This window comes from Ochlerotatus camptorhynchus, unplaced genomic scaffold (assembly GCF_037179485.1).
Source record: "Ochlerotatus camptorhynchus isolate MF236.1 unplaced genomic scaffold, CSIRO-AGI_Acam_v1.1 ptg000064l, whole genome shotgun sequence".
Lineage (NCBI taxonomy): Eukaryota > Metazoa > Arthropoda > Insecta > Diptera > Culicidae > Ochlerotatus > Ochlerotatus camptorhynchus.
The window spans coordinates 284,914-306,334 of NW_027040554.1; the positions used below are offsets into that span (position 1 = coordinate 284,914).

Below are 21,421 nucleotides of genomic sequence, written 5' to 3' on the forward strand. Positions count from 1 at the left end.
GCGCGGAATAACGAAACTAAACACATCACGTGGCATCCCAACAGCAGCATCCAGCACTTGTGTTGGCGAAGCGGAGAAATCGTTGAACACTTGCTTGAAATGACGAGCAAACAAGTCGCATTTTTCTTTTTCACTATTAGCCGAGTCATTCCCGAGAAACATGGAACAAGGCAACCCGGATTCCTTCCGTTTTGAGTTGACAAACGACCAAAAACTTTTCGGATTCGTGCGAAGGTTCGCTTCCGTGCGTCTCACGTGTCGATTATAGAGAAAACGATTGTAATTTCGATAACTACGACTCGCAAAATTGAACAGTCGTTTGTAGTACGGCGAGCGAGAGTTACAATACTTATGGAATGAATTTTCGACGCATGCTTTGAGCTCCATCATAAGACTAACTTCTATGAATATCATGCGACGTCTGGTGTTGGCGGTCGTTTGAATGTGATATCTTTCCACAAAAACAAGTTTACAAAACAAATAATCTATGTGTTTCTCGTTTTCATTTGTATTGATTTTGCGAATATTTCAATAATTGCAATAATGGTAAATATATGAATCTGGTAAATCTTACTTTTTTTAACATCCGTTGAACGTTGCATTAATGCAGACACTATTCGTTATGCTTTGCTTCTTTTAATATGTACCCTTTGATTTTTTTAACCATGGCTAAAATGAACCCATTCGATTTTACTGAAACTATCAATCGAAACTAAATTTTCCGATCCCAATTAAATGCACAACTAGCATTCCCAAGAATTGTGATAATAAAACTGCTTTTTAGTCACAAATGTTAGAAAGTAAAAGACCTTTACAACAAACTATCTACAACAATATACATGATGGATTCTCTTTTTTTTTCGAACGCTAACTTCTTAAAATAAAAGTCTTTCGTTTGTAACGCAGACGATTTTGTTTGCTCTAGATTTTCTCACTGATTTTTACGCCATAAAGAGTCTTTTTGCTCAATTGTACAGATATACGTGAGTGTGTAGGTATATAGCGATGCTCTAACCGAACGTTACAGTAGTTCACGGACATGGGTGTGGGTGTATAGCATTTGTTTTGTTCTCTGTCCTAGGGAAATTAAAATTAATATCACAAGAAATGACTATTCGCTAACACCGGGAAAACACGGTTACGACCACAGGTTTTACTGAAAATGTTGTGTTACTGCTTTGCGGCAATTTGAAACAGAATAAGGGAATAGAAAAAAAAAGTTTTGCTTCGGAGAAGGTGCACGTTCTACCTACCCAAGTAACCATCATTCCGGTAATGCAATATTATGCCGTGAAATATGACTAATATAAAAACTGAAAGCCGTATATTGTCCTTATATTACAAAAAGGACCCTTATCGGACTATTAACGGGGTTGGTGGTGACTTGGGTAGCGTTCTAGTGATTGGAAAATATGTTTTGCCTTTCCCGTATACTCGCCTTTTTCATAACTTGTTATAATCTAAAACGTTCCATGGGCCAATTTCTTCTCCTGCACTTAACTCTTAAATCAGGGCCAGGTGTCAGGTGTCAGGTGTTGACTTCCCCTAAAACTTGGTTTATAAATTAACTCCAGGTTAAGAAATTGTCCGTAATGGCTTGAATAAAAAAAAAAAAATACATAAAAACAATAAAATAACCGAACACCATCTCGTCGTAGCCTGTGTTCAATTGCCAATGTACATATTTGTTTCTGAAGAGAGGACTGCAATTATTATCTAGCTTGGACTTACAGGAAAGATACGAAAAGGAATGTGAACGAACTGGTAAAAATGCAATGAAAGTTTGTGCTAAATTGATAACTTCATACAAATATGGATAGCGGGTTGTCTATCCTAGAAGAAGAACAGTAGGTATGCAAAAGCGGTATCAGTTCATGAAAAGAATAGAGATGAGTAAAAGTAACAGTCATGGAAAATTTATAATTTTCCTACTAAGAAGTAAAACGTACAAAATCTTAAATTTTATTTGCTACAAGCAAGATTGTTTCAAAGTTTCATTCGATGGTGCCATAAATCGATGAATTTTCAACAAAGGAAACAGGCAATCGATAAAATTACAGACAAAATGTAGCTAGATTTATCCGTTGCGTTCCCGATTGAAAATGTAATTGCTTCAACATCGATTAGTACATCGAAACGGAACCGCTCATATGTACAACAGTGAGATGACATTGATAATGGTCAAGAAGTTTGGTCTGCTTGGTGATTCTTTCACTGCTAGCCGAATATTGACGGTAGAACTTGAAATTGGACCAAGCGAGCGAGATCACCGCCAGGTTCAACTCAAGTTGCAATATTCTTCTCAGTGAGTTTTAATTTGCTGGGTTATTGTCTTTATAACCTTTCCGAATTGTGTTCTTTATTGAATTGTATATAGTATATGATGGTAAAAACGAAACATTTCCTATTCACAGCTATCTGTAGCACATCAATTAAATATCTGGTTGTAACATTTTGTCGTCTGTTTTGGGTTTTGTTTATCGACTGCTTACTCATACAGGCTTAACGGTGGGTGGTTGTTTCTTTTCTATATGTTTGTCGGTGCTTTTGTTTCGCTTTACTTCCTGACTGTTGTATATATCTTTTTTTTAAATGCTGAATTCGTTACATCATTGCATCCAATTGCACACCTTTCACTTGTTTATGATGTCAACGATAATTTCAGTAAGCCAATTAAAAGTAAAACGATCATGTTTTAAATGCTTCCCAAAAACCATAACCGAAAGGAAGAAAAGCTTCTGCGAAAAGCGTATAAGAAACAACTGGATCGCGGGATGCGAAATAAATCAAATCCACACGCAAGCTCTTGTTGCCACCGCCACTAGAATGGATTCTCACCACAGCACTGTATGCAGTCCATGCAATTATGCTATCTTTTACCATCGGTTGCATTCATCTGCGCGTCGCTCAGGGCCGTTAGCTGGTTCTGCAACGAACGGATCGTATCCATGAGGGTGCGTTTCTCTTCCAGCAGGGTGCTAACGTCATCCTGGGCCGCCTTCAGGTACGTCCGAAGCACCTCATTCTCCTGGCGGGTTTTCACTCTAAAATAGATAGAATGGGGATTAATGTCCGAATTATGAGCGGGTTGGACAAAAGCGTATGGGTAATGAATAAGCAAACAACTAAAAGGAACATTCATAATTCAAAAGCATTTGAAATGATCGAATTCGAGCAACTTAACAGATCAGTAGCCGGTCGTGGGGTATGTTGGAGCGTGAATTTTTGATGGAACCCGTGATTATATTGTACTATCGAAACTAAAAAGTTCAACTTGGCACAAGAATTGATCACTTGTCACCAATTCCAAATGAAGTGGGCAACCATGCGCTCCTTTGAAATAGCATGAGAAGTGGAATGGAAAGCTATCAAACACGTGCTAATGATGCTAATGTGGTGATCAACCAGAGACTTGAACGTAACGTTAGACGAAAACCCAGTCATCTTTGCTGAGTAAAATGCTGCAACCTATTAGGCATAAATAGAAAAATATGAATCCTTCCTTTGCTCACAGGCCGCAGCAAAACACTTGCCATTGAATAGCATCCTCATCCCAGTCACCGTCCATACTCCAACGAACATGATCAGCAAGCGATCACTTCCCTGCAAGTTGTTCAATATTCTATGGACATAAGAGGCTGTTCATAAGATTAAACGATGATTATCTACTGCTAACCAAAAGCAACATGTAAATAGACAGCTAATTCTACAGAACCTCAAGGAGCTTACTTATTCGTTTCCGATGCCTTCTCGTTGCTACTCAACTGTTTCCGCAGGTTCTCGTTGTCCAGCTTGAGCTGCTGCATTACCAGCTGCAGCGATAGCACTTCCCGATCGCGTTCTTTTCGGGATTCATGGTCGGACCTTCGTACCACTACCGGATGCGAAGCTTCACTCTTATCCTGCGGTTGCAGGTAGAACACTCCGGCTTCGTCCCGGGTGATGAACATGCGGCCGATGGCCAGGTTTACCGGAAGCGTCCCGGGTGATGTGATATTCACCGGTGGACGATCTTCGATCAGGTTGATTCTCACGTTTTCCACCATTACCTCCATGGGAATGGGCATGGGGATGACCTCATCCTCGGCAAGGTCGGCAAGACCTACGACGGTGCTCATCGAGAGCTGCAGGTTGATCTTCTTCACCTCCACGTTGAGCTTCCGCTTGAACCAGCTTTCAAAGAACAAAAAAGGTATACAATTTAAATCAATTGGTAAAATACCATGCTTTGGGAAACGTTGCGGAGCAGCAAAAATTACCTTTGGATAGACTTTTTGTCTGTTATGTTGAGCGAATCAGCCGGTAGCGTGAGTACTTCCTCTAATCTAATTGCAACACAAGGCGGTGCTTCCGGATTATGCGGTGCAACGTTCCATGCTCTACATCTAGCTCCAAACTTGGTCTACGTGGCGGCCGGGGTCAGTTTCATTTGGTTGTCGTGTTTATTTTTATCATTGGAGGTTTTATTTATTTATTGTGTGGAGGTGTGTCGTTTTTGTGTGGATTGTTTTTTTTTATTCGATTAGATAATTTAGAAAGCATACAAATTCCGGTGGTGCCGATTCGTACGACAGTAGATTGTTTTTTTAAACCAAAAACATGATCGAAACGGAAAGAAGAGAATACAGAAAGAACCAAAATTAGTCCATATTAGAAATCAATTCGGACTTCAGCCAACTTAATCTAGACGACTCTTAATAAGCTACTAGAGAGAATCAGATCAGCAGTTTCTCGTAATGTACCGAACTTATATGAAAAAGGCTCAAACTGAAATCATCTTAGAGAGATAGGCAAGAAGTTCGAAAAAGAGAGCAACTATCTATTGTAGAAGGATTTTCCTACTCAATCGACACGGAACATTTAGATGGTTGAAAAAAAGTTGAATTAAATGTATATTTTGGATTACGAACAGTACCCATGCAGAATTAGAACCCTATCTACAAGTAATCTGTAACTGTTTGCTGAATATGTTTGAAACAAAATCAAAATCCTACAAATAATTAATTGCATTAAGGCGAAGACATCATATCAATAAGACTGGCAACTTTGCCAGAATCCAAGCGACAAATACAGTAGCGCTGCGCTTGAGTGAAGGTGGAAGCAACGCATAGAAAAAATGAACAATTACACAAACCTTTCTTCTGAGGATGTAATTTTAGCTATCAAATTTTTTCGAAGCATTTACCTTTGAGCGGCATATGACGCGATTGTACCTGTCTCATAGCGTTCGTATGAGAAAATAGAAGAGTTGTCAGTCATCTCGATATGTTGTCTTCGATTAAGGGCATGAGTGGAAGTTTTCTCCATTTTTTTTCCTACTTATGATTATCTCAACTGAAGTTTGTGCCATGTGAAACGGTTGTTGGTTATTTGGCCTAAAGTCAAGTGGCACAACGGTCATTTGGCATAATGCATACTATTTTGAATGAAAAAAACAGTGTAGTTTTATTGTTCTTGTTATTTTGAGTCAATATAATATGTATGTTAATATGTTAAACCTATTATGCCAAACGACCGTTATACTAAACGACCATTATGCCAAACGACTTCGGGCTTAACGTGGCAAAATCATGTGAAACAACCACCAGGACAAATTTTAAGATCTGGATGGCATCTAGATAATAAGATGGCTTCGCTTAATCTAGTCTTTAGCTCACTTGTTTCGCTTGTATAGTTGTTTATTTCTGGGAAAGTCAACTAAAAGCATAGCGTCTGCGTAGTAACATTTCAGCTCCATTTTAAAAAAATTTAAGAATCTTAGTTACCTGGGTTAAAACCAAACTCGATTCCATCTATTTTTAATGAATCTTTAATTAAAATGTCTCTCTTAAAAGGAATTCCCAGTTAAATCATATAGCATAATCGCATAATGGGTGGGTGAAAAATCGACTTAATCGACTGGCGAAATTCACTTTTGATTGAAATGAATAACAATCCTGGTACATTGTTTTCTGATATATGATTTCTACATAATGTCACTATTACTAAAAAGAACAAAAAGTAGAAATTTTTTCGCCACTATAAGCAAGGTTTGACGATAAATCGACCAGTTTTCAAAAATCTACATTCCACAATTGGTTTATCCACCACTTGCGGGAGAACATCTGTCGGATTTGATAGTGCAAACTAAGGTCTGTATCCACAATAATCCGGACACATCAAAACTTAAGTAAAACACAAATTTCGCATAATATTTCAATTGTAGTTGTTTATTTCAGATTCATGGGATATGATATGAAATTCACGAAGTCAAAACATAGTTATTCGGTATTTGCATAGCATTTTCGAAATAAGCGCTTAACTCCATTCATCAGGGTTTGTACAGACTTCTCAGGTACCGTACAATAATTGGTTTGTTCCGATGCGTTAGTTCATTAGCTACAACATAAATCCTGTGAGAACGCATTGTATGCAAATTTACGCTCATTGTTCTCAAAACAAAAGAAGCACTCCTAACGAATCCCTTTTTTTCTACGTTTAGGACGAAGAAAATCTAATGGCGTTTCAATGCGTTGGGACGGAATTGAAACTCGTAGAACGAATTTAGAATCAAGAAGCAGTATTAGATTTTAAACAATATCTCAACAATTTGTTACTCTTTATCAAATCTAACGGTACGTATGGAAAGGTGAATAAGTGACAGAAATATTCTTTTTTTTTTTGTTTAAACTCGTTTAGAAAAGAGAGGTAAAGCGCGCGTTGTGCTTAGTAGGACGAACATTAGATCAAAAACCGAGGGGTGCGACACGTCTAAATCTCGATTTTTCGAAAAATCTCACACTAGCGAATCAATTTATGAAAAATCTTTTTTCATCTCTTGCATCTAAACCCATCGGCTGAAGAACAACAAAGCAACTGGTGTAGATCAACTACCAAGTGAGCTATTGAAATACGGTGGTGAAGCACTGGCTAGAGCGCTGCACTGGGTAATTGCCAAGATTTGTGAGGAGGAGATATTACCGGAGGAGTGGATGGAAGGTGTCGTATGCCCAATCTACAAAAAGGGCGACAAGTTGGATTGCTGCAACTACCGCGCGATCACACTGCTGAGCGCCACCTACAAGGTACTCTCCCAAATTCTATGCCGCCGTCTGTCACCATATGCAAGAGAGTTCGTGGGGCAATACCAGGCGGGATTCATGGGTGCCCGCGCTACCACGGACTAAATTTTCGCGATTCGGCAGGTTCTGCAGAAATGCCGCGAATACAACGTGCCCACACATCATTTGTTCATCGATTTCAAATCCGCATACGACACAATCGATCGAGATCAGCTATGTCAGATTATGCACGAGTACGGATTTCCGGATAAACTGACGCGGTTGGTCAAGCCGACGATGGATCGAGTGATGTGCGTTGTTCGAGTATCGGGGACACTCTCAAGTCCCTTTGAATCTCGAAGGGGGTTACGGCAGGGTGATGGACTTTCGTGTCTGCTGTTCAACATCGCGTTAGAAGGTGTGATCAGAAGAGCTGGGATAGACACGAGTGGCACGATATTCAGGAAGTCCATCCAGCTCCTTGGTTTCGCCGATGACATTGACATTATGGCACGGAACTTTGAGATGATGGCGGAAACGTACATCAGACTGAAGGCTGAAGCTAGACGGATTGGACTTGCCATCAACGCATCAAAGACAAAATACATGAAAGCAAGAGGTTCTAGGGAAGACAATGTTAGCCTCCCACCCCGAGTTCAGATTGACGGTGACGAAATCGAGGTGGTCGATGAGTTCGTGTATTTGAGCTCACTGGTGACCGCCGAAAATGATACCAGCAGAGAAATTCAAAGATGCATTATGGCAGGGAATCGTGCCTACTTTGGACTCCGGAGGACGCTCCGGTCGAATAAAATTCGCCGCCGCACGAAGTTGACTGTCTACAAGACGCTGATTAGACCGGTGGTCCTTTACGGCCACGAGACCTGGACTATGCTCGTGGAGGACCAACGCGCCCTTGGTGTTTTCGAACGGAAGGTGTTGCGTACCATCTACGGTGGAGTGCAGATGGATGACGGAACGTGGAGGAGGCGAATGAACCACGAATTGCACCAGCTGCTGGGAGAACCATCCATCGTCCACATTGCAAAAATTGGGCGACTACGGTGGGCTGGGCACGTCGTAAGAATGCCGCACGACGACCCAGTGAAAATGGTTCTAAAAAGCGACCCAACAGGAACAAGAAGAAGAGGCGCGCAGCGGGCAAGGTGGATCGACCAAGTAGAAGGTGACCTGCGGACCCTTCGCAGACTACGAGGCTGGCGAAATGTGGCCATGGATCGAGTAGAGTGGAGACGACTTCTTCGGACAGCAGAGGACAACAAGGCCTTAGCCTGATTGGTAAGGTAAGTAAGCATCTAAACCCATCTACTCGCATCGCTCTTTACCTTTTTTCAGGAAATCTTAAAAATCATAATCAATCGTGTTTCTATCTATTAAGCACGAGTGCATCTCACAACAGCAAAGCAAAAAAAATTCCTGCATCTTAGATAGAGTCGCCCCCTTGTCAAAAATCCTATTCACTTTCAAGCAAGCTTTTATTGATTATTGAGCTACCCATATGATGAATTCTAGGATAGCTCAGATGGCAAGGCAAGCGGCTGGTGATCGGAAGGTATATGGTTCGAATTCCATGCAACGAACATGTATATGTATGTAATAATTTTCTAATTCTGTGTGGTGCGTGTTACGTGAGAAATAATGAAAACGATCACTAAGAAAAACACCCTTCCCGGCCCCCCCGTCTCTCTTATTTTCGGGCTAATTTTCCCGTTTAATAAATGTATAATTATGTTTAGTTAAATGAGAATAAAGTTCAAATAAATAAATAAATAAATAAAGTTCCAACCGAACCTTCAAGTTCCATAAAGTTCAAATAAAGTTCCGACAGAACTTTCAAGTTCCATAAAGTTCAAATAAAGTTCCGTTGAACTTTCAAGCCACATGAAGCAATCCGCACAAGCCTTTATTAGTAACAAAATTTAATGTACGTAAATATGAAATGATCAGTGGCCCGAATAAACCTCAACATTCAATATAAAATAAAAAAAAAGAGTAATTTCCGGGATTCGAACCCGGCATGCGATCTACGATTGCTAACCACTGCGCCACATGTGTGTTGGAATACCATGAGGGCAAACACCAATTTATATAGCCTTTATCAGCCACAAATAGCCTTTTATCAGAACTTTTGGTTACTTGGGCGGTGGCCAAAACCCGCTCTCTTGCGTTTTACCGGGAGTGGCTCACCAAACCAAGGTGCGTTGTTATGAAAGACGAGACATATATCAAGGCCGACACCAAACAGATGCCGGAACAGGAGTTCTACGAAGCAAAATCCAGGGTGGCCGTTTCTGAGACCGTACGGAAGAAGAAGCTATCAAAATTTTCCAAAAAAAATCCTTGTCTGGCAGGCGATTTGTGAATGTGGTAAAATGAGTCAGCCCTTCATCACATCTGGCACCATTGACGGGCAAATTTACAAGGATGCATTCAACTCCAGAAGCGGCTTTTGCCCTAGACTGGTACAAAAGCAACAATGTTGTTTTGCACCTAAAGATGTCAACCCGCCGAACACGCCGGAACTTTGCCGAATCGTGAAACATTGAGCTATCATGAAGGCAAAACCTCGCAAAGGTGTTGGAAACTGAACTGGATTTGAAAAAAGAGAGGTTGAAACTTTCGAAACAAGTTGGCTCCACCATTGCCCAACATCTAATGAGCAGTGTCAAGGCGAAGGTGCGAGCATTTGGACATGGAGAAGAGGTTCAACAAAATAATGATGTTGAAACATAACCAAAATTTTATGTTATAAGTTTCCTGAAAGTTTGAAGAGAATCGGACTTAAATAACCAGAATTTTTGGCGACCATTTTTGTGTGTCTCATGTTTTTCGAATACAGTCTATATTAAGATACTTTTATGAAGTTTGAAATTTCAAATAGTATAATAAGACTCAGAATTAAGGAATTTATTAAGTTACATGTAAATTCTTCAAAGGGCACTTGGCGAATTTAGCGATTTAATTAGAAAACAATGAGATCTACGGAATACAATTTGGATTCTCGGATTAAGATTTTTTTTGAAGATTATATGAGAAAATTTTCAATATTTTAGGGCTAGGAAAGTTTTTCACATTCTTGAACTTAAAGAGATTTCTGACTTCAAAAATGGCGTATTCAAAAGATCTCAGATTTATAAAAAAAAAAAAACATGGCTTTTGAACTTAAACAAAAGTTTAGTATTCTGATACTTCACTTCAAGTATAGAATTATGAAGAGAATCGTATAGGAATTCTAGGTACAGTTTTAAAGTAATTCTTGGTAGATGAAATTATACTAGAAACTTCTGGTAATTTTTAGATTTATTTCAAGAAAATTTGAAGGAAAACTAGAGATGAATTTCAAACTAGTTCTGAGGACTATTATCAAGATTGTGAATAGATTTGGAGGGAACTCTAAAGCAAATCGGGAAAATTCCAGGGAGCATTATAAGGGAATTTTGAGGAGGATTCAAAGTGAAGTAACCCTATGGGTGAAACTTAATAATGATATAATAAAATACAATCCTGAAACAATTCCTAATGATCACCTACGGCTGAAAATCTCCATAATGTTGATAAATGAATGAATCAAAGAGAACTTCTAAGGAGAGCTGGTAGGAAATATGGATAATAGTTCCAAGAGGATCTAATTCTAAATAATAAGCGGATAATTTTGATATTGCTGGAACAATTCTTTGCAGATGATAGTTTCAAGAGAATTCATAAGAAATTTGGAAGAATTTCAAGGAGTTCAACTCCAGTTGGAGTAAGCTCCAACTCGGATTAACTTTAAATACCGGCTGTTACCGACGTGACAAATTAACCCCAAAGCACACCGCGGCTCGCGTCGATAAACGCGAGTATAAAACAAACAAGGATTGCAAATTGAATCGAACCTCAAACCAGAGGGGAAGAACCATTCCCATACGGGCTAGTAGAGCGAGTCCAAAATCGCTTATGCTAGGATCAGCATTTTGATTCCGCGGCTCGATGCGCCGATCAGTTCAATTGTAAATATTGTATAGTAAGCATAAAAATAGTATATAAGGAAAATTGAATTGAATAAAATCGAAGTTCTACGGTTAGTCTTCAAACTGCTGTTTGTTAGTGCATACCGAAATTTCCCTGGCGAGCCAGTTAAACGATCCTTAGATTCCTCTTCAGACGCATAGGCTTTCTTAGCGAGGCAACTAGCAGAAGACGGATCACTACAGGTGATTCTTACTGGAAGTTCAGTATCATACGGAGCGAAGCTCTTTTCTTCCTTCCAGATGCATAAGTTTTCATTAGTAAAGCAACTAGCAGGAAGCGGGAAAGGCCGAGAACAGCCCGTACAGCAGTCGATTTCCGCCTAGTAATCTGTTTCGTTCGGTTGCCAAAGTTTCGCGAACCCGCACCTTCGCGCGGGGAGACTTAGTAGCGCGCGTAACACCGACCCTAATTGGAAGATCTGCCAAATATTTACTAAGCATCGTATTGATTAACATCGACGTCAACAAAAAATAATTCGAAATTCGTGATCTGGATTTAATCCGAGGATAATACCGTTTGGAGCTTACCATCATTAGCAAGGAATCAAAAATATCTCCAAATGACAAAATGACAAGCGATCAACGAACCGAATAATAACTCTATGTCAGAAATGGAAAGTAATAGGGGAAAAGTTTTCTTCGGCAATACCTTAACCTATTATCGTCAGGGGGGTAAACAACGTCCTTGAGAGCTCAATTTTGGCATGTGGATACATTGTGTTTCAGAGCAACTATTGACCAAATTTGAGTGCTCTAGGACTTTGTTTACCCCCCTGACGATAATAGGTTAAGGTATTGCCGAAGCCAACTTTTTCCCTACCTAATGATATAATCTTCTTCGTTCTTTTTCATGACAAGCAGCCCGTGCGACACAACTCACTCGGAGCGGTAGAAGGAAACGAGCAAATTGTTGGCAAGCTGCTTCACGAAGTAAAGCAGAAGATGAGACACGTGTGCTAAAGGGATTTTTTTGTTATGTCTTTTCTCGATTCATATCAAGCTATGTCCTCATCTGTGTATATTGCAACAAAGCAGGCAAGCAATATATCATTATCCTTCTACCACTCGGATCGAGCTATGATATAGAGCGAGTTTGTCATGGTAGTCGTAGCAACCGTTTTGTCTGTATCGTTGGTTGCTTTATGTGTTTGGATTCGCTGATCATAAGAGATCTTCAAGGAAGATCTGAGAATAATTCCCGTAGAATTCTGAGGTGATATCCAAGGAAATTTTGGCTATTCCAAATTATAAATGGCCACCACAAGATTTCCGAATATTCTAAGCGAAATATTAAGAAGATGTTGGAGAGAAATTAAAGCATTTTTTTTTTAATTATTAAGGATACGAATATTAATGTAGAGTACATTTCAAGAGTTTTCTGGAGGGAATTCCTTGAGTGTTTTGCACAAAATTCCAAGACTGTTATTGAGAAAATGTCTAGACAATACCAGATAGAATTATACGATTTTGAAGGGAAATCCTGAAATTACAAATAATTCTGTAAACACTTCGGATTTTTTATCGAGAATCCGTACACATAAATTCAAGATCCAGGATTAACGAAAAATCACACAATTCTGAGACTTTGATTGAGAACAAATGGCAAGATGCAGGTTTACGAAAACTGATTATGGGACAAGAAAGTTTAGACAAATGTAATAGCAAGGAATGTTAGATCTCAAACTTGGGAAAATCCTCTATGGACGTACATTTAATATACAAGAAATGGATAAATTTTATAGATTCTTTTTTTTTTCAACATTCAAAAGTTAATAAAAATATTGAAAATGCCAGACTCTGAGACATTGACTTCATTATTGGTATTCTGTACTACCGAAAAGTAAAAAAATGCAGTTCTTGAAGACATATTCAAGATTCTACTACGAGAAATATTCGAGATGTCAAACATAGAATAGTTATTAACAGAATTCGATTAATATAGGTACAAAACAAAATATTCTAAGGTTCCAATCAATGTTTTCGACTCCCGGTTAGTTCCAGGTTTTCTCGGTTGTACAAAATAACATTACCCCGAATGTAACACAAGCCCGAATCGCTTGAAAATAGTCTGATTGTGAGCCCGGTATTTGTAGCTTAGTAGAAAATTCTCACAATTTCTTAAATGTGATATTCTGATATTAGCTTCTGATTTCCTAGCAAATATTCGAATACTAGTATTCAAAAATATTTCAAATTTCTCGAAAGAACTGCTCATGTTTAAAAAATGAAGGAGGAATCTTCTCTAAAATATTAGATTCTGGCTAGCTGACCTTCAAATACTAGAACTCACACATTTGCTCAAATTTCATTTTTAAATCTCAAATAAAAACTTCATTCGTAATGCTAGTGTTATGAAACCGGTGGCCACCTACATGTGACTACCAACTGAAGCGTTTCCATCGGTTAACGAGGAACGGAGTTGAAATGTGTTCTACTGGTTACAGTGTGTGTGTGTGGAGAAGCCGCATAAACATCGCTTGTACAGAAATCCTCCGAAGATAGCAGTGGGTAGTGCCGTCCCTCCACCACTTGTTTTTCGGCTGTCCTTCAAACAATTGTACTGATTTTCTGTTGGTGATTGATTAGTTTATGGTTGTTATTGATGAATCTACGTTACGGTCGACCAGCAGATGGAAATGATGAGAAAATGAAAATGACGTTTTGCTACCTGTCAAATCGTATGGAATATTTTTTAGTACATCATCACTTTTGTGGTTTTGGATTTCAAACCTAGGTGTCGCATGCACTGGTGCAGTTTCGCGTAGATTCATCAATTAACAAAAAAATCAGGTCAATCGGCTGAAATACAGCGCTCTTCAGGAGATTTGTGTATTTTTAACAGGTTGGTCAACAGACTGAAGCACTAGTTGCTCTACAGATTGAAATGTATATTAGGAAGATTCACAAGCTTCTCTAAGTAGGCGAAATGGTTGAATTGAAAGAACATTGGATAACAAGCCGACCAACCACATGTTATAAAGTGTTTGGCCTCGACGTTGATTCGACATTAACCGTCTCCAAATAGTATCTGAAATCTATATTCGCCGCCATTTTGGAATCCAACTACACTGCCTATAAACGCATAACAGTCCCGTGTAGAAAAACAGCAAGCCGAGAAAAATGCTGTTTTTTTCACGGTGCCTTATTACAACTACGTAGACACTTTCGGTGTTCAAATGGCCAAAAAGTTGTAAACAGGGGGAACAGAGGGGTGGGGTTGTGAACTCGATAAAACAAAAACTTTGTATTGGGGGCAATTATCGAAAATTTGACGCGACTTTTGCTCTAATCAAACGAGCGCTTTTCGCTCCCGATATGGGAAATAACACTGCGACCTTTCATTAGTGCCGTTCATGCAAGCAAAAGCAAAGGCTGAGTGAAACTTTTTGCAAATACCCACCCTTTTGGGAAAAACCGAGGGCCGCGGTGTATCACATCCACTGAATAATACAATACGTTTGCGATTTGGGCGATTCAAATATTACATCCAAAAGTTTTTCGAATTGTTTACCCCACCGTTTCACGCTTTTCCCATACCTCTTGCACGTACTGTCACACATTCTAGGACCTCCTCCCCGCTTAAGACGTCATATTTGAATCGCCCCTTCAATAATCGACAATGAGTTAAAATATATTCTTCTAAAAGCATATACAGTGCTACTGAAAACATTGAAAATGTGCATTCGATATAATAGTTTCTGTGTCGCAGTCATGAGCTGATGTGTTGAAGTGGAAGACAATTTTTGTGGTGCAAAATTGTTTTGAAGCTAAATGCGAATAGTTGAAAATAAAGGTAGTTGTTTGATTATAACGCAGCGGATCTAAATTCGCAGAGTAATTGTGATGTATGTTCGTGTATATCGACAAAACGATACAAAGCTATCAAATAATACGACGCAACATGTGTAAAACATCAACATGAATGATTTCAATGTAACCGATAAAAAGACATTTTTCCACTCCTAACAATCAACATTTAAGAAAAAAAATATGTACATTTTCCCAAAACATAGTAAGTAATCCATCAATTTTAACGGCTGATTTGAAAACAAAACCAAAAAAATAAACAATGAACATATTGAAACACGGAAAATAAATGTTCTTCAAAGTCGACTGTTGTCTCTCTTTCTCTCTCATTGATCTCTCAGGGATTTATTCTTTTAACAACTAAAATAATGCTAATCATTAGAGGAAACAAAACCAATAAATACCTTCGACTTATGCTGGCCGTTCTGTGAATGTGTGGATGCATGTCGGGATAAGCCATGTGTGCAATGCAATCGGATCGTTATTCAGCAGCAAACGTGCCGCACACGCACACATACACGCAGTCACAACCGCCAGAGAGTAAACGAAAACACCGGTCCCGGTACACAGTAAATACACGTGGCGTGATTTGTTTTTTGTCAGATGCAATTTGTACATTTACGACACAGTTGGCATCATTGTGTTATCAATTTCGTGACCATGTGATGAAGATTTTCACGCACCAATGAGACGACATTCATTGATTATATATATATGCATATAGACACGGGATTACACACACACAGATTACAAAAACGATCAGTTCATTTAGGTTTTTAGCGGGTTTTGCAGTTTGTTGGTTGGTCGTTGTTGTTGTTGTTGATGTTGTTGTTTTTGTTGTTGTTGTTGTTGTTTGCCGGCGATAAAAGCATATTTGCGTAAAGTTGCCGTGGGAATATTGAAATTGATGCACGTGATCGCAGACGTTTTTAACGAGTTTTAGTGGTTGATTGTTAAATATTGGTTTTAAGTAGAAGATAGAGAAAGCATGCAAAAAAAGAATAAAAATGTTTGCAACACATTAACACTTTGATATGAAAGAAAATTCGATTTCGATTTGTTTCTTATGTTTCTATCTGGTACAGAGGTGGTGGCATAAATATATAGAAAGAGTTTATATAAACGAGATTGCAGTTTTTTAGTTCTATCGACAGTCAAACAAGATTTCATATGAGCGTGAGTCATGCCAGATTATAGAATATATTGCTTGAAGGTATGAGGAAAAAAAATGTGCGAATTATTTTATAAATTTTGCCTGCATACGAAATCTTTAAACTGAAGCTACTGAGATTATCTGGTTATTGTGATTATAATTGAATAATAATAGACGAATAGTAGTAGGAAAACAATTCGTGGGATTATTTACAAAGGCGGAACCGGAAGGGAACCCGGTAAACGCACAGATATATTAATTGTAAACGTCGTCATGACCACTAATCTAGGAATAGCCATCAATATTTGTACGTTTTGCCGGAAAATAAAGTATTGATCCTCAATATTATTTAAGCTATGAAGCAAATCACATTGAGATCGTATGGAAAGATCGGAAGTGGAAATCATAGAGAGCTGACTAGAAATAGTTTAAATCATAAATAAATAAATCGAATTGAAAAACGGAATAACCAAAAGTTGGATAACTGAAGAAAAATAATAACTAACTCATGTAAGAATGGATGAGATCTTTTTTTTTATGAAGTTAAATGTCGAGACAATGTTTTTCAGTACAATACGAACCTGAAATTCATCCCACGGAATCGATCCGCACTCGTCACAGCTTACAGCTGATACCTGTAGTCTTATAGAGGAAGCATTCCCGACGTTCTGGCGTATAACCTCTACGGTAGTTAATCTGAAAGGATTCTCAAATTAATGTGATGTTCGTATAAATGGTCGTTAGCCACTCACCTAAAAGTAACCATCGAAACCAGATCTCTCCTGCGCAAGCTGCTGGCTTCGGACGGTTCGGACGGCGACGACATGTTCGTCAGATACGGATCCTCGCAAACCTCACTGGCCACCTCGATCGGTGCCACCTTTATATTGCTATCGTTGTTGAATGGGTTGAGCTTGAACATCACATCCATGCAGTCGGCCGTTCTCTCCGACTCTCCCAACAGTAGGATGTAGTTTTCCGAATCCGAGCTGAGGTCCGATTGAACCGACAGGGTGTCACTCATATCGTCGGACATGTTGGTTTTCAGTGCCGAGTCTATCGAGGTCATAAAGTGCGAAAAACCTTTCTTCACCGAATTCAACCCGGAGTTGATGTCCTTGGAAAACGATTTGGAGTCCGCCTCCGAACTACGACTCTTGGATTGTGATGGCGTTTGTTGCTGCGGTTGGGATTTCGGTGCAGCAACCGAAGAGGATGACGGTGTTTCGACGGATGCAACACCAGACGTCGAGGACGTTGTGGGAACGCTTTGAATTTGAACATTGTGCCTGAGAATGGGAGATTCTGGATAAGTCATACAAGAAATTGATTTCTCTCGCAAACAGGAAATACCCATGGGTGTTTGGAACAGGAGTATACTGAACTTCTACCGGTGCTTCTGTGGCTATGGGCGAAGGACACTCAGTGCTACTAAAGATATTGGAATTTCTCGTTTGGTCCATAGAATTAGGCCATCCAGAACCTGTTTGAAAGTGAAAACATAGAAAATATTGATGAATCTTTGCACACATTGTCTAAGGTGAACTACTGCACTACCATTAGTAAGTAGATCGTCACCTAAACTAGCGGAATCGGGTAGAACGCTTTCCCCGTCACCACCGCTCGACTCTTTACCCGGGGTTTGCGAAGGCATCACAAGCGAAACTTCCACCTGTGGTATTACACAGCCAACAATTATCGAACTTTCCACGTTTGCCTGTAAAGATCAACGATAACGATAACATTTATCAGTGAGCAACGATCTCAAATGCATCCTACCGCCTGCAGAATCCGCTTAGAATCCAGCGACAGGAACGTTGCCAGTTCAGTCAGATCCTCGGCCAGACGTAGCACGAACAGATACTGGTAATGATCAATTTGAACACTAACTAAATTGGAAACATGCGCTATCACGTGCAGATCGGCCGTCTTCGCCGCATCTGTACTACTATCTACGGGATTTTGGGGTACACTAGATGAGCTTGCGTTTTCCGCTTTCTTCTTAACATTATCACCAATCAATGGTGGATGACACATGGAACTACGATTGGACGAGCTTGTATCGGTGCTCTCCTGGCGAGGCGGCTGTTGCTGTTGCTGCTGCTGATGATGATGATTGCTATTCAATGGGTATAACTCTAGCAACTGTTTGATGGACAAGTTGATACTTTCGTTTGATTTAATGAATTCTGAATTATTGCTTTGATGTTCGATCTGCTCATCAACTGAATCATTCGGAAACATGTCAACATCCGATCGGCCGTGCAACCATATGGTGATGGGAACTGCGTCGACAAAAGGAATGGCTCGATTAGCACCAACCGATCGCGCTCCATAGAAATCTACCCAAACCGGATCCAATTTCATGCACCAAACATCCCGGGGTTCACTCCACATGGCATACCGTGTAAGATTGCTGAACGCTGATTGCATCTGCGGAGACATAGGTTGTCCAGAGGTGACATCAGTTGCCGCAATGTGCGACAGTATCCTATCCGTAACGATACACATATCGCCCGGTTTCGACGGAAAGCCCGAACCAAAAACCAAACTTCCTTCCTGTAGTGAGGATATGGCCTGCGCTAAATCAGCCCGCGAAGCACCCATCTCCCGGATATTTGTCAATGCAAAACGCGCCACCTGTACATGCATCGCTTTCGGGCGATCTCGCTGCTGAGGAGCCCCCGGTGAAGCTTCAAACACAATCCGAGGCATAATTACTTCTACCTTGACGTCCATGTACATTAAAGTTGGCTGAGGCTCGGAACGGCCTCCCGAGGACGGAGTGGAAGGGGAGCTCAGGCTACTCGTAACATTGTTCGTTCGAAGTAAACTTTCGTGAAGATTAAGCACAAACGAACTAAACCACAGACAGCTATCCAGATCGAAGTTGATCTGGACCGGGTTGATATGTACGAATGCTTTGGATGGAGGCACTGAAATAGGTTACCGGTTAGTTCAAATCTGGAACTCGTCATTGTCGACCATCATATAAGGTACTCACATGGAAAAACAAAATCTCCCGGATAGTAAAAATAGGTGAACTCCGCGTGCAGTGTTGGCATTTCCGGTGGTAGGGAGTAACGATCTCTGTCACCTGAAAAAGTTAATTTCAAGTTGAAACCAACACTTATCACATTCCTATCATAACCGTATCGTTTCTAACACTGCACAATAGTAATTACAACATAGAGCTGTCGTTTACAATTTACACGAGCTTGAGCAGGCATGCAGCTCACGTTACGCCATCCAAATTATCCCCTTTCACTACGCTATACCTACTAATGATATACATATATCCCTATTAAGGGGAAAAGGGGAGTTAATTATAAACTCAACAGGGATAAACAGACATGCATTTACGAGAATGGTGCAAAATGAACGCTTACGTAAGAAAATTATGAATTTTTAATGAGCTCCACATCCACGAATCATAACTTTACTTCGTGCAGATTTATAATTAATCACTATCCATCTAGCACTATCTTGGTAGGTGAAAGGTTCATTTCAGTAAAGCAATATTCAGTGTACGAGTGGCGGCAGCCTAGACCGGCATGAAGCGTTTGAAACACTTTTTCAAAGTATGGTACAACATTCTGGTGGACTACTGCAGCAACTGCTCCCTGGCAGGACTAGGATATATTGCAAGCAAAAAATACCACTACACGGAACGGCTATTCTGGCTCGGATGTGTGATGCTTTCCTGGACGGGATCCTACTACCTCATACGGTCCTATATGGAAACCTTTCACAACAACGCCGTCAGCATGGTCATCGAGAACATTCATGCTCGGGAAAAGATCCACTTCCCCTCGGTGGGCATCTGTGAGATGGGATATGCCAAAGAATACTATGGTAGTCTGGAAGCCGTAATCGAAGGGCTTAAAACGAGCGAAGACATGGAGTACAACTACGACGTGGAGGATTTCATGTTAAGGGTGATCTTTCAAAATTTGTACAACTACGGTTCGATCATGTCTTACTGTGCACCGTACAAGGATTGCGACGACTGCATCAAATGTCCCGTGTCTAATTACAACCGGTTTGCAGCGAGAGTGCGGGCTACCTGCAGTCAGCTCCTGGAAGAGTGCAGCTGGAATGGGAAGAAGTTCGACTGCTGCCAATACTTTAAGCCCATTCAGACTTCAATGGGTTCGTGCTATCTGATGAATTCTATACAGTTGGTGGAGAAGTAAGTAGGTGCCTGGTATAGCAAACAGCTCGAAAATTTGGACAATTTATGGAAGAAATATTTTTAGTGAAATCGTGCAGGTAGTACATTTTTGGAGGGACATTTAACATAAATTATAGTTGATAATTGTTTTTCGCCCTACATACGTTATAACTTTATCTATATTTCCTAGCAGTGATTAAATAATCTTGTACTGTTCTAGGGGAGGCAACAATTGGCTTAGCATGGAAGTTGGTCGTGGTACCGGAGCAGGTGAACTCTTGATAAATATTACCAAAGCTAGTTCGGTAAGTTTTACGTTACAGTACCTGCAGAATTGAATGAATACTTTCAGTTGTCAAGTAGGCCTACATCCTGAACGAGGAAGACATTCCGCACATGCTGTTGACGACCCTTCAGTTCGCTCAAATTCCGGAAGGCTACACTGGAACCGTATTCTTCGCGCTTCAGAATATTGTAAACGATCCCCTTGTTCATACAGTAGATCGCGAAATCCGACGATGCATATTTCCCGATGAGAACAGTAATTTCAACTATCCCAAGTACAGTTACAGCGTTTGCGTAACTGAATGCCTCAAGCTGGCACAGATCAAGACGTGCAACTGCTGTCACCACAACATGATTACCGACGGTAAGATTCTTAATCAATAGCCAATTTATTTCCATCACATTCCAAAAACATATCTCAGACAACGATAAAAGCCCCATTTGTGGCTACGAAGGCCTATTCTGCTTGGATCAGAAGGATCTCATGTTCCCACAGACGACAATCATGCAACCCTGGCGCACGAACGGATTGGTCTGTCAATGTCTACCATCATGCACGGAACACGAAATACGAGTCATCGGAAAGCAGTCCGAGATTGAAGATCGCAAGGGCCGCTCGGTACTGTTCAAATTGATTGCCCTTCCAACGCAACGCTACCGGAGGCAAATTGTACGGGAGAATCTGGACGTGGTAGTATCGATCGGTGGAATCTTGGGACTCTTCATGGGAGCTAGTATTTTGAGCCTGGTGGAGTTGATCTACTTCTTTACGGTGCGCTTCATTTCAACTAGCTATCAAAACAAGCACGTCGATGATGTCGAGGAAGATGACGAAGAAGATGAGGAAGACGATGAAGATTGAAAATGTTTCTACAAGGCACTATTGTTTGAAATCTAACTGTCTAAACACCTATGAAAATAGGAAGAATTT

General features: G+C 40.1%; 2 protein-coding genes across 3 annotated transcripts in view; one reads left to right on the forward strand and one right to left on the reverse strand.

Moving 5' to 3' along the window:
* Window positions 1-487: 487 nt before the first annotated feature.
* The window catches only part of LOC135697018 (bridge-like lipid transfer protein family member 3B), a 52,637-nt gene continuing 31,703 nt past the window's right edge, over window positions 488-21,421 (reverse strand). The window contains exons 7-16 of one of the 2 annotated variants that reach the window (XM_065216570.1): window positions 19,036-19,128; window positions 17,811-18,967; window positions 17,589-17,748; window positions 17,385-17,514; window positions 16,784-17,320; window positions 16,613-16,727; window positions 15,283-15,303; window positions 4,260-4,402; window positions 3,766-4,173; window positions 488-3,044 (exon numbers count right to left, since the gene is read on the reverse strand). In XM_065216570.1, coding sequence (XP_065072642.1) covers window positions 2,870-3,044; window positions 3,766-4,173; window positions 4,260-4,402; window positions 15,283-15,303; window positions 16,613-16,727; window positions 16,784-17,320; window positions 17,385-17,514; window positions 17,589-17,748; window positions 17,811-18,967; window positions 19,036-19,128 — 2,939 coding nt within the window. In that variant the 3' untranslated portion in view covers window positions 488-2,869. Of the gene's footprint in view, window positions 3,045-3,729; window positions 4,174-4,259; window positions 4,403-15,282; window positions 15,304-16,612; window positions 16,728-16,783; window positions 17,321-17,384; window positions 17,515-17,588; window positions 17,749-17,810; window positions 18,968-19,035; window positions 19,129-21,421 lie in introns of both variants that reach the window. The other variant, XM_065216569.1, reaches the window with a different exon arrangement.
* ppk15 (pickpocket 15) lies at window positions 19,138-21,418 on the forward strand. Its single transcript, XM_065216607.1, has 4 exons — window positions 19,138-20,223; window positions 20,426-20,510; window positions 20,569-20,854; window positions 20,913-21,418. The coding sequence occupies exons 1-4, from the start codon at window positions 19,586-19,588 to the stop codon at window positions 21,350-21,352; spliced, it is 1,449 nt and encodes a 482-aa protein (XP_065072679.1). The 5' UTR covers window positions 19,138-19,585; the 3' UTR covers window positions 21,353-21,418.

What these genes read in the sequence shown, in the direction of transcription:
- ppk15 (XM_065216607.1), top strand. Translation starts at nt 19,586, where the DNA reads ATGAAGCGTTTGAAACACTTTTTCAAAGTATGGTACAACATTCTGGTG. An exon ending in ATATTACCAAAGCTAGTTCG is followed by an intron (nt 20,511 to 20,568) that starts GTAAGTTTTACG and finishes GTTGTCAAGTAG; the next exon opens with GCCTACATCCTGAACGAGGA. An exon ending in CCACAACATGATTACCGACG is followed by an intron (nt 20,855 to 20,912) that starts GTAAGATTCTTA and finishes AACATATCTCAG; the next exon opens with ACAACGATAAAAGCCCCATT.